A 13,298-nucleotide genomic window follows, 5' to 3' on the forward strand; every position below is an offset into this window, starting at 1 on the left:
ACATTTGAAATCCCTAAGGAAATAAGTCATATAGCATTTTTCAGCATTATTCAACCCCAAAGCCCTTTTTCTCACACCTATCTTAGGGCAGATGTTTCATGGAACAGATTTTGGGAAGTCCTGGAGGTCTAAACCCAACATAACTGAGGGCATACCTTGGAGGCTTCCATAGGAACAAAATATGACTTTTACAAAGGTTATCCCAAGTGCAATGGAATTTTTTTCTTGGGATTACTCATTTAGTTCAACATCTACCTCCATTGCTTTTCTTGGAGTGAACACAATGATTACATATTTCTCTGCCTACTACATGGATCTGTTTTCTTTACGACTTATATTCTATACCACGCAACGTTCTAAGTGCCTTATATGCATGATCTCATTGTATTTGTACAATAACTATATAGAATAGAGACTGCTTTTCTGTTATTATCAATTCCATTTTACAGGTGTGGCAGCTGAGATACAAAGAAGTAACTTGCCCAAGGTCACAAGGCTAGTAGGTGGTAGAGCCAGCTGGCTCCACACTCTCTGGGGTCAGCTATTACACCACACGCTCTCACCTCGCTAAGTCCTAATCTGAATTCACAGCTCGTTGACTCTTCCAGCTAATGCAGTTTGTTTCCACATATATCATTTAGCTCTACGTAAAGTAAAACTACATTCCACTACTGTGAGCTTTCCTGGACCAGTTCTTCTGCCAACATGTGCCATTGGTTCAAAAGAGATGTGATAAGAGTATAGACTTGGCTCAGAACAACAAACAGTTCTTTTATGCTAAACAAAGAAGTAAAAACAAAATCACTTGACCTGCGGATAGTGCCTGGGACAAAAGGGTCTTCATGTACAAAGCAACAATAGGTACCATTTATTGAACACTTATGTTGTGCTGAGCACCATTCTCAGCACTTTTGTATTAACTTCAGTAATCTCTCACCAACACTCTGAGGCAGAGATTACTACTGTCCCCATTTTACAGCTGAGGAACTTGAGGCACAAAGGTCCAGCTACTTACCCAGGCTTACCCAGCTTGTAAGCAGCAAACCTGAGATGCAAACTCAGACAATCTGCCTTCAGAGAACAGACCCTTTACTACCCTGGCCATACTGTGTTTCTTTGTGTTCATTCATCCAGAGTCTAACCACAAAATACAGAGCTTATGATTTCATCACTTATAATCACACTTCTAGTTAAACCTGTACATAAGTGTCTCTGAATACTGTGTCTGTATATGCATGTGCATCTCTTCTTGAGAATAGTGTGATATTTGTATGTCTGACTGTGTATTTATCAAAAGTGGAAGAAAGAAAATAAACGTGTAAGTAAAAAAACTGCTCCAAGCAGTTAAACCTACAGGGAGGCAAAAAATGGAAGTAGCTAAACTGTGCTGCAGCATCTGGAGCACACCTTACTCATTTTATATGTCTGGCATCTAGCATAGCACCTGGAATATAGGTAGTGCTCAATAAATATTGTTGAGCTCTTTATCCATAGTTTCTGGAGGAAGTGACATGTGAGCTGTGACATGTGACATGTGACGTGTAACAGAGCAATCCAAACAGAGAGACTGTGTGCAAAATCATAGCACCAGGGAATAGCATAGCTGAACTAGAAGCACCTCAGTTTTGCTAGGGCAAGGTGGGGAGTGGAGGGAAAATATGTTAGAGAGCCAGGGTAAATAAAGGGCCTTGATGACCAGCTGGAGAACTAAGACTTCAGATAGCAGGCAATGGGGAAATAGTGACAGGTTTTAAGCTGGCTGAGGCATGATCAGACTTGCATATTAGGAAAATAAACGTGACAGCAATGAAAAGAATGGTAAGGAAGAACTGAGATAATAGGTAGGGAGATCAGTTAGGAAACTGTTACCATGGTCGAGATGGAAATACTGAGGGCTCAGCTCAGTCATTGGTGTTGCGAATGAAGAGAAGACAGGTGGGCAGATACTTAGACTATAGAACTGACAAGACTGATGGTAAATTAGGTATGGGAATTGAGAGAATATAGGTTTCAAGTTACTAAGTTTGTGTGGATGGTGTTGTCATTAAATAATGCATATACAGAGAAGAGTTTTAAATCATTTCAGACATATTACATACCTGAGAGAACAGTGGAGCATCTAAATGATACTCCTGTGGATGGTTGGACACCTTTATTGAGTACAATTGGTTGAATGACACTGGTAGGAGCTGCAAGCTTGGTAAGGGAGCCCTGAGTCAGTAGGGACTGGGAGACATACTCTTTGGTCACTGGCATCTGTATTTACTAGTACCATCCATTTTGAAGGTATGACTTTAAAATATATATTTGTAATAGCAGTAAATCTATAAAGTAACTAGGAATAAATCTAGCAATATGTGTGAAACAGCTCTATGGAGAAAACTGCAAAAAGTTAATGAAAATAGTTTTTAAAGATGTAAATAAATGCAAAGTTGTACCATATTCATGGCTAAAAACAGTATCACTAAGGACAGTAATTTTTTCTTTTTTTTTTAAAGATTTTTTATTTATTTATTCATGAGAGACACAGAGAGAGGCAGAGACACAGGCAGAGGGAGAAGCAGGCTCCCCACAGGGAGCCCGACGTGGGACTCGATCCCAGGACCCTGGGATCATGACCTGAGCCAAAGATAAACACTCTACCACTGAGCCACCCAGGTGCCCAGGACAATAATGTTTTTCAAATTGATAAATTCTAAATATTTCTAACACAAACCTGAAAAATCTCCCCAGAGCTTCTCAAGATATTCCTAAAATTAAATGAGATACAGTGGTAAATAGCCAAGATAATTTTGAAAAAAGATTAATAAGGACGAGGGGAATTTGTCTCTTTATTATTATTATTATTACTATTATTATTATTATTTAAGATTTTATTTACTTATTCATGAGAGACACAGAGAGAGAGGCAGAGACATAGGCAGAGGGAGAAGCAGGCTCCATACAGGGAGCCCGATGTGGGACTCGATCTCGGGACTCCAGGGTCACCCCCTGAGCCAAAGACAGACACTCAACTGCTAAGTCACCCAGGTGTCCAGGGAATTTGCCTCTTTAAATGTTAAAGCTATAGAACTTAAAACAATGTGGCACTGGCATAGATAGGCAAACAGACAAGTGGAATATAAGAGATTCTGGAAACAGAAACCCATATAGATGAGAACTTGATCCATAACAGGGGTGGCATGATTCAATGGGATAACCATTAACTATTCAGTAAGTGATGCTAGGACAATTAATGTTCGTTATGTTAAAAGGTAAGATATCTTTTCTTCATACTATATAAAAATTCCAAACTGATTAAAATCTAAATGTTAAAAGTAAGAATTTCAGGCTTTTAGAAGAAAATGCGATAGAATACCTACATGACATTTAAAAAAAGATCTCTTAAACAGAAAACAAAAAGAATAAGTCATTGAGGAAAGCTGATACAGAAGACAGTATTAAATTTAAAAATTCTATTAACAAAAGACAATATATACAAAACAAAAAAGCCCCCATAAACTGAGAAAGATATTTCTTGTGCATTTAAAAGGCAAATATATACATATATATCTCCAGCATATTCTTTAGAAACTCCTAAAAATTCAGTAGAGGACAACCCAATGGTAAGGAGATGAATAGTTTATTCATATAAGAGGAAGTTTGATTCACTATTAATTATACTAAAAGATGCTCAACTTTGAGCATCTACTGATGACCAATAATCAGAAATCGTAAATTTAAAACAATGCTATTTCACCTGTGACAAATTGGTTAAAATGTAAAAAGACTGAGCAAACAAGTATTGGTAAAGATGTGAGAAGTGTAAATTGGTTCAACTACCCTGGGGAACAGTTTGACAAAATTACATAGAGTTGAAGGTGCATATATCCCAGGACTTTGTGATTTCCCTTCTAGGTCTCCAATCTATAGAAATTCTCACCCTGGTACACACAGATACATGTGCAAGGATGTTGACTGTGAAACAATTTGCGCAAGACCTGGAAACAACTTTCCATCAGGGGGGAATAAGTAAGTAAAATAGGGCTTATCAGTAGAATAAGATAATATGACACTGTCACTATCAAAATGAATTAACTAAATCTATACCATAGGTGAATACTGAAAATATGATGTTATATGAATAAAGAAGTTACAAGATACTATTTACAGTATTTTGTCAAATGTTAACACAAAAAGCAGTATTATGTAGTATTATGGAAGATTCATATGTATATAGAACGAAGTACAAAACCATTCCAGGGAATAGGATTCACCAATCTCAGAGTGTTGTTACTCGTGAGAGGGAAGGAGAGGTATGGGTTAGGAGGGACTTCAGTTGAATCTGTAATATTTTATTCTTTAAAAAATATCTGAAACTAACATGCTCAAAGTGTAAAATCAGTTAAATTTTATATGGTTTTCTGTATCTTTGACATATTTTGTAATTAAAAATACTTTTAGGACAAAAAAGAATGAGCGCGGGGTATAGAATCAGACCACGTGTGTTTGTGCCATGACGTTTCCACTGACATCCAATGTGACTTCGAGTAAGTCACTTTTGGCCAAAAATGTTTCTATCAAATGGGAAACTGGTAAAATAACCTCTTTGGTCCTTCCCACTACTGGCATTCTGCAAAGGCGAGAAGGACCCAGATTAGGAAGATAGCAGGGTCCCTTGCTTGGCTGGACAGAGGAATGCGGAACTAATGCATCTTTAAGGGTAACCTTTCTCGGAGAATGGGCTCGACCCAGTCTGAGCAGAAGTGTAGACTCCATGTTCTGCCAAAGCCATGCGTGATACCAAGGTACTTTAATTGCACTCTTCACGTAAGGCCTAAGGATCTGGTTTTTCTGATATTTTATTATAAGGGGAAAAACTAGGGACAAATAGGGGGCTGTATTCCTGAGGTTACAGCCACAGAGAAGAGGTCCAAGTGCTCATAGCAACAAAGTCAGGCAGCCTGGAGTTTTGCTACCACCAGAGGGATTTTTTTTTTTCTCTCTCTCTACTGTTTTTTCATCTTGTGGCAAGGCCCAATTTGTTGTTCAGACTCAGAACTTCTCTGAGATGATGAGCTCAGTCCATACACATCTCAGTAGAGCTCAGTAGGAGTCAGAATATCCAGTTCTTTCCAGCCCACTCCAGAGAATCTGATTCAATTCGTCTATGGGGAGACCCAGGAAGCAGTATTTTTTCAAAAGTTCCCAGGTGGTTCTAATGTACAGCTAGAGTTGAGAAGCTAGTTGAAGGGTGAGCTGGATGAGAGAATGCCCCACATCTTTGTTAGTAAATAGGGCATTCCCCAGGGCAGTCCCTAAACAGAACACTTCCCAACACATTGCTTATCTCAGCTTATCTTTGATAATTCTGCTTTGCCACCACCTTGAATGACAGAATTGGAGGGTTTCTACTCCAAAGACCACGGTCCTGAGATAATGTAACTTTTCCCTTTTTCGGTTTCTTCACCAGAGGCAGCACAACATACACATGGTACCTTAACTTGGGAGCGAATCTCAGGACATTACAGGCAAGCAGCTGTTTATTTTATTTTATTTTTTTATTTTTTTATTTTTTAAGCAGCTGTTTAAACAAATAACAGTCTCTATAAGCCTCAGTTTCTTTATTTGTAACACAAGGGTATTAGGCTAGGTCAGTGTTTTTTTTTTTTTTTAAGATTCTATTTATTCATTCATGTGAGAGATACAAAGAGGCAGAGACTTAGGCAGAGGGAGAAGCAGGCTCCCTGTAGGGAGCCCAGTGTGGGACTCCATCTCAGGACCCCGGGATCATACCCTGAGTCGAAGGCAGATGCTCAACCACTGAGCCACCCAGGCGTCCCTAAATCAGTGGTGTTTGTACTATGTTCTGAGAAGCTCTTGCATTCAATGAAGTATCTAAGGGATTGCCACTGCCAGAGAGGTTGGTTTGAAAACTCACTGGATTAACTGATCCAGAAGGGTTTTTCCATAACCAACACTTGACAATCCAAAACTTTACAGAAATAGATTTATGCTACCACAAAAGTCTAACATAACCCATAGGCTTCGAGGCCTACTGAAGATGATATTCCAACCTGATCTAAAGCAGATATTACACACGGGCTCCTTGCAGACCAAATTCAGCACATAGACATATTTTGTTTTTGCCTGAAGAATACTTTTTTTTCTTTCTTTGGCATCTTTTAAAACTTTTCCAAATTTGAAGTATAAGACAATTCTGAAATCTTTTTTTTTTTGACAATTCTGAAATCTACACAAATCAGAGGTATATTGCTCAATGAACTGTAACTGTAATGTAAATATATCTTTGCAACTACCACTCTGGGCAAGTTAGAGATCAGTAATGAAATGGTGATTTCAGAAGCATCTCCTCATAACCCCTCTTAATCACTCCCTCCCTTCTCCTCCCCAAAGGTAACCGCCATTTTGACTTTTTATATTATAGATTGGTTTTGCCTCTGTTAACATTTATATAAAGAAAGTAACGTAGTACACATTTTTGGAGTTTGTCTCTTTCACTCAATATTGTATTAGCAAGATTAATCTATGGTTTTGTATGTATCTGTAAGTTTGTTAATTTCTATTTAAGAATAGTATTATATTGTTAGACCATAGCACAATTTATTTATCTATTGTATTGTTGATAAGCATTTTGTTAATACTATTTGGCTATTGTGAATAATGATGTTATAAACATTGTAAATGTTTAGAGAGCCATACACTCACCCTTTTTTTGCTTCTATGACTCAGGGCAAAATTGGTCATGGGGTATGTGTAGTGATTTTAATATATGTCCCCAAATTCTCTGACCCTCCTCTCTTCATAAGAGGGGAGCTTAAATCCCTGACCCTCAAGTGTAGGCTGGACTTAGTGACTCCCTTCTAATGAATAGAGAAGCAGGAGTGACGGTGTGTTCCCTCCAAGATTGGGTCAGAAAAGGCATTCCACCTTCTTCCTTGTCCAGGTTGGTGGAAGCCAGTTACAATATCATGAGGACACTAAGGCAGTCCTATAGAGAAGCCTCATGGTGAGGAACTAAGGCTTCTGGACGATAGTCATCTGAGTGAACCATCTTGGAAGGAATTTTCTAGCTGCAGTCAAGTCTTCAGAAGTGCTAACATTTTGACTGTAAACTCATGAGAGACCCTGAGCCAAAACCCACATAGCTAAGCTACTGTCAAATTTCTGAGACACAACAAGAGATAAAATATGTTTGTTTTTTTAAACCACTAAAACAATATTGCTGTTATGCAGCAAGAGATTATCAATATAGTAAGCATATGTTCAACCTTAGGTTCTTCCAAATTTACCTACATACCACTAATGAGTGAAAGCTTTGGGGATGCCTGGGTGGCTCAGCAGTTAAGCATCTGCCTTCAGCTCAGAGTGTGATCCTGGAGTCCGGGATCGAGTCCCAGGCCCCAGTCCCATATCAGGCTCCCTCTGCTTATGTCTCTGCTCTCTCGCTCTCTCTCTCTCTCATGAATAAATAAAATCTTTAAAAAAAAAGAGAAAGCTTTAATGTTCCACATCCTTGGCTATATTTGGGATTGACAGTCTTCAATTACGGCTTTACTAGTGGGTGTTAATGGTATTGCATTGTGGTTTAATTTGCATTTCCCTGATGACTAATGAAGTTGAGCACTTTTTTTTGTGTTTATCAGCCTTCAGTACTTTTGGATATCCTTTTTTTGTCTTTGGTAGAATCTTTTGCTTATTTTTTTCTATTCAGTTTTCTATTGCTTTCTTGATTTATAGGAGTTTCTTATTGTATTCTGGATATGATCCTTTCTGTGGTTACAGGGGTTAAAAATATCTTCTCCCAGTTTGTGACTTGCCTTTTTGCTCTCCAAATGATGTTGCTTGATGAACAGATGTTTTTATTATTTATTTTGGAGAAACGTATCAATCTTTTAATATCTTTAAGATTTCAATGAATTATTTAAGAAATAAGGTCATGAAGATATTCTCCTCTGTCATCTCCTAGGAGCATTATATTTTGCTTTTTACATTTAGATCTACAATCCACATATAACTGACATATGAAGTAGAGAGTTCCATTTTTCTCTTTCTTTTTAAGTAGGCTCCTTACTCAACATGGGGCTTGAACTCATGACCCTGAGATCAAGAGTCGCATGCTCTACTGACTAAGCCAGCCAGGAACCCCCTTCTTTTTTTCTCATACAGATATCCAATTGACCAAGCCTAATTATTGAAAGTTAATTCTTGTGTTTGCTTTAGCAGCCCATATACTAAAAAAGAAACTAAGAGAGAAAGGGAGGAAGGAAGAAAGGAAGAAGGAAAGAAAGAAAGAAAGAAAGAAAGAAAGAAAGAAGAAAGAAAGAAAGAAAGAAAGAAAGAAAAAAGAAAGAAAGAAATCCTTTCCCTTCTGCTCAACAATGTCAGTTTTTCTAAAAGCAAAGTGTCTATACATCTGATTCTGGACTCTCTATTTTCTTTCGTTGGTTGGTCTTTCTATTTGTTTGCCTACCGTTGTGCCAATACCACACTTTTTAAATTATTATAGCCTCATAAGAGACCTTCATATCTACTAGAGCAAGTCCTTTCATTTCATTTTCTTCTTCAAGAATGACTTGACTATTCTCAGCCCTTTGCATTTCCACACACATTTTAGAATCAACTTGTTAATTTACACAGAAATCTACTATGATCTTAACTGGGATTGCCTTATGTCAATAGATCAGTTGGGGAGGAATTGCCATTTATATATTTGTGAGCTTTCTAATTTATGAACTTAGTATATATCACTATTTGTTTTCATATTCTGCAATTTCTCTTAATATTTTTAAAAGTTTTTTAGGGTAAAAATATCATATATCTTCATGAGGCTTATTTGGAGATATTGATTTAATTTGATGGTAAATTATATCAATTTGAAAATCATTTTAAAAATTGTATTTTCTATTGTTTATGGCTGGTGTATAGACATTTGGTTGATTTTGTATATTGACCTTGTATTCAGCAAAATGATGTGTCTGGTTATTTTGGTTGAGTCCCAGAAATTGTATGAAATATATGAAGAAATATATATATTCTCTCTATACTGGTTTCACCAAGTATAGAGAGCTGTGAAGAGAGTTGTTCCCACCCTTACAACAAGAAAATGGGGAACAAAGTCCAAAACTAATAAAGATTCTTGAACTCTTAAGAAAATTGCTACCGCAGGGCAAAAATGTAACACAACATTAGGGAAAGACAAGCTCCTTTAATAGAAAAACAGAATCAGAGCATTTCATTATCTGGGTCAGATGCCTCCTGATGCCATATAAGCCAGTAACAAGAACAGCTGGAAAACTAAAATAAATTTCTAAAGGCTGAGTGTGGGCCAGTATGATATGGTGAAGCCCCGGGGGGTTAGTACTTTGTTGAAGGGTTTCCTGTGGGAACCTCACCAGGAGCTAACAAGGAAAATTGGAGAAAACTCTGAGGACATTTTCCTTACAGGGTTGGCTGGATGAGGGGGACTAGAAATTATTGCCAACACTCTGCTCGAACCCACCTATTCTATCTCGTCTATAAAACAAAAGGCTTAATCTGCAGGGATAATGGAAACAAAAAATGTATCATTAGGGCACTGGTGGGAGCCAATTGATACTGGGGGAGGAAAACAGAATAAATGTTCCCCTTGGAGAAAGTCAAGAATAGGTTCTGGCCCGGCACGAGGTCCAGCGGAAGGCAAGAACACTAGTGAAGTTTCACAACGTCTGATGAAAACTGAAGCAATTAGAACATCAGAGAACTAGACCTTGCCCAACCCCTTCAACCCCATAACCACTCTAATAAACACTGAGTAAAAATAAGAATGGAATACACCTAGGAGAGCTGCAAAGACAGATTATTTTGGGGAAGCAGTTCAAAGGGAAGACTCAAAAAAAAAAAAAAAAAGCAGAAAGACAAGTGTAAGTGTAAAGCCAAGTGTAGAGCAGACAATGAGAGAAACACTGACAAACAGACCACACGAGGTATTGCTAGAGAAATTTGAAGCCTGTGAACTTAATCACTGAGTTTAACCATCGCAACACTGAACTTCCAACCCAAGTCAACTCCAGACAAACAACACAAATCTCCATCACGAAGTCCTAGCAAAAGGAAAGGCAGGCTTATCTCTAAGCACAGAACATGTATACCTCAGTATCTATTATCTTGTATAACACATCTGACTTTGAACAAAAAATCATGAGGCTATCTTAGTCTGCTCAAGCTGTCATAACAAAATACTATAGACTGGGTGGTTTAAACAGCAGAAATTTATTTCTCACATTTCTGGAGGCTGAGAAGTCCAAGATCAGGGTGCCAGCCTGGCTGGGTTCTGTTAAGAATTCATTGTGGGGAGTCGCCTGAGTGGCTCAGCGGTTGAGTGTCTACCTTCGGCCCAGGGTGTGATCTTGGGGTCCCAGGATTGAGTCCCACATTGGGCTCCATGCATGGAACCTGCATTACTCTTTGCCTGTGTCTCTCATGAATAAATAAATAAAATCTTTAAAAGAAAAAAAGAATTCTTTGTGGGTTTTAGATGATTGCCTTCTCAACGTGTGCTCAGATGGTGGAGACAGAAAGAGAGCAAGCTCCCTGCTATCTCATCTTATATGAGCACTGATCCCATCATGAAATCCCCATCCTCATGACCTCATCTAAACTTAAATACCTGTCAAAGGCCTCATCTCCAAAAACCATCACAATGGGGGTGAAAGCCTCAACATATGAATTTGTGGGAGGATACAATTCAATCTACAGCAGAGGAATTCAAAATGGCAAGAAAAATCAAAATCTGAAGAGACAAAATGATCATTAAAACCAGACACAAATATGATGTATGTTGGAACTATCTTACAGGGAATTTAAAATAATTAATATGTTAAAAGATCTAATGGAAAAGGTAGACAACAGATAGGATCAGACAGATATTTCAGCAGAGAAATGTAAAGTATAAACAAAAGAATCACATGAAAATGCTAGAAATAAAAAAAAAGTAGTAATGGAGATGAAAAATGCCTTAACCAGGCCCAGATACAATAGAAGAAAAAATTATGGAACTTGACAATATAGTCATATAAACTTATCATATAAACTGATAAGCAAGAGGAAAAAACTAGAATGCAGAAAAAATAAACAGAACAGAGCAACCAAGAGCTGAAGGAAAATATCAAATGTTATATACGTGTAACTGGAATCTCAGGAGCTGAGAGAAAGTATGAGATAGAAGAAATATATGAGAATATATGAGAAAATAATGGCCGTGGATTCTCTAAAATTAGTGCCACATCTCAAATCATAGATCTAAGCTCAGAAAACACTATGAAGGGAAAATACTAAAAAAGAAAACAAAATAAAACAAAGCTCACTCCTAGACATATCGTATTTGTATTAGTTTCCTAGGGCTACCATAACAAAATATTATAGACTGGGTGGCTAAAATAACATAAAGTTATTTCTCACAGTTTTGAATGCTGCGAGTTCAAGATCAAGGGCTGGCAGGGTTAGTTTCTTCTGAGGTATCTCCTCTTGCCTTACATATGGCCACCTGTTTGCTGTATGTTCACATGGTCTTCCCTCTGTCCATGGATATCATCCATGGTGTCTTTTTTGTGTGTCCAAACTTCCTCTTTTCATAAGGATGCCAGTGAGATCAGATTAAGGGCCCCCATAATGGCCTCGTTTTAACTGAATCACCCCTTTACCGCCCATATCTCCAAATATAGTCACATTCTGAGGTAATTGGGATTAGGACTTCAGCATTTGAATTTTGGACACAGTTCAGTCTATACCAAAATCAAACTGCTGGAAACCAAAAGCAAAGAAAAAGTCTTGAAAATACTCAGAGAAAAAAAAGATTACCTACTAAAGAAAAGGTACAAGATTATAGTGGACTTTTTCTCCCAGAAGCTATGCAAGAAGCCAGTAATATGCTTTGAAATTGGAAAGTGTGATGTTTCCCTCTTTGTTTTTCTTTCTCAAGATAGCTTTGGCTAAGTTTTTTGGTGGTTCCATACAAATTTTAGGATTTCAGTGAGAATTAGCATCTTTATCTTATTCCTGATCATAGGGAAAAAGGTTTCAGCTTTTTACCATTGGGCACGATGTTAGCTATGGGCTTGTCATATATGGCCTTTATTATGTTGAGGTACATTTCTTCTGCACCAATTTGTCAAGAGTATTTTTTTTTTAATCAAGAAAGGAGGTTAAATTTTGTCAAATGCTTTTTCTGCTTTGCTATTAAGATAATTATATGATATTTACTCTTCACTCTGTTAATGTGGTATATCATGTTTATTGATTTGCATATGTTGTATCATCCTCAAAACCCAGCGATAAATCCTACCCAATCATGGCGTATGGTCTTTTTAATGTACTGCTGAAGTCGGTTTGCTAGTATTTTTAAAGAATTTTTGCATCTGGGCACCTGGGTGTCTCAGTTGGTTAAGCATCTGCCTTCAGCTCATGTCATGATCCCAAGGTCCTGGATCAAGTCCCACGTCAGGCTCCCTGCTCCACAGGGAAGAGTCTGCTTCTCCCTCTACCCCTTTTCTCTATTTGTGCTCTCTCTCTTTCCCTCTCTCATACTCTCTCTCCCTCTCTCAAATAAATAAATAATAAAATTGTTTTTAGAAAATAATTTTTGCATTGATGTTCATCAGGAGTATTTGCTTATAATTTTCTTTTTTATGATAGTGCCCTTATCTAGCTTTGTAATGACAGTAAACCTGGTCTTGTAAAATGAGTTTGGAATTGTTTCCTACTCTTCAGGTTTTTGGAAGAGTTTGAGGAGGATTGGCAATATTTCTTTTTAAATGTTTGATAGAATTCACCTGTGAAACTGTCAGGTGCTGGGCATTTTCTTGGTTGTAGTTTTTGATTACTGCTTCAATCTCCTAATTCATTATCGATCTCAGATTTTCTATTCTTTGTAATTCAGTCTTGTCAGGTTATATGTTTCTAGGATTTTATCCATTTCTTCTAAGTTACCCAATTTGTTGGTGTGTAGTATTTTTGCCAATTCTATCTATTTATTCATTTTTAATTGAAGTGTAGTTGACACACAATGTTGCTTTAGTTTCAGGTGTATGACATAGTGATTTGACAAGTTTATATGTCATTCTATGCTCACCAGAAATGTAGCTCTCATCTATCACCATAGAACATTATTATAATACCATTGACTATATTCCCTAACCTGTACCTTTTATTCCTGTGACTTATTTATTCCATAACTAGAAGGCTGTATCTCCCACTCTCCTTTATCTATTTTACCCATCCTTCCACTACCGTCACCTGAGGCAACCATCAATTTGTTCTCT

The 13,298-nt window shown here is 37.5% G+C and overlaps 1 protein-coding gene across 2 annotated transcripts in view; it reads left to right on the top strand.

Moving 5' to 3' along the window:
* CD86 (CD86 molecule) overlaps nucleotides 1-13,298 on the top strand; it is a 90,451-nt gene that overhangs the window by 11,523 nt on the left and 65,630 nt on the right. For both annotated transcript variants that reach the window (XM_049105335.1, XM_049105332.1), the window contains exon 3: nucleotides 3,898-4,011. In XM_049105335.1, the coding sequence (XP_048961292.1) occupies nucleotides 3,941-4,011 (71 nt within the window). In that variant the 5' untranslated portion in view covers nucleotides 3,898-3,940. The remainder of the gene's footprint in view (nucleotides 1-3,897; nucleotides 4,012-13,298) is intronic.

This window comes from Canis lupus, chromosome 33, assembly GCF_003254725.2.
Source record: "Canis lupus dingo isolate Sandy chromosome 33, ASM325472v2, whole genome shotgun sequence".
Classification (NCBI taxonomy): domain Eukaryota; kingdom Metazoa; phylum Chordata; class Mammalia; order Carnivora; family Canidae; genus Canis; species Canis lupus.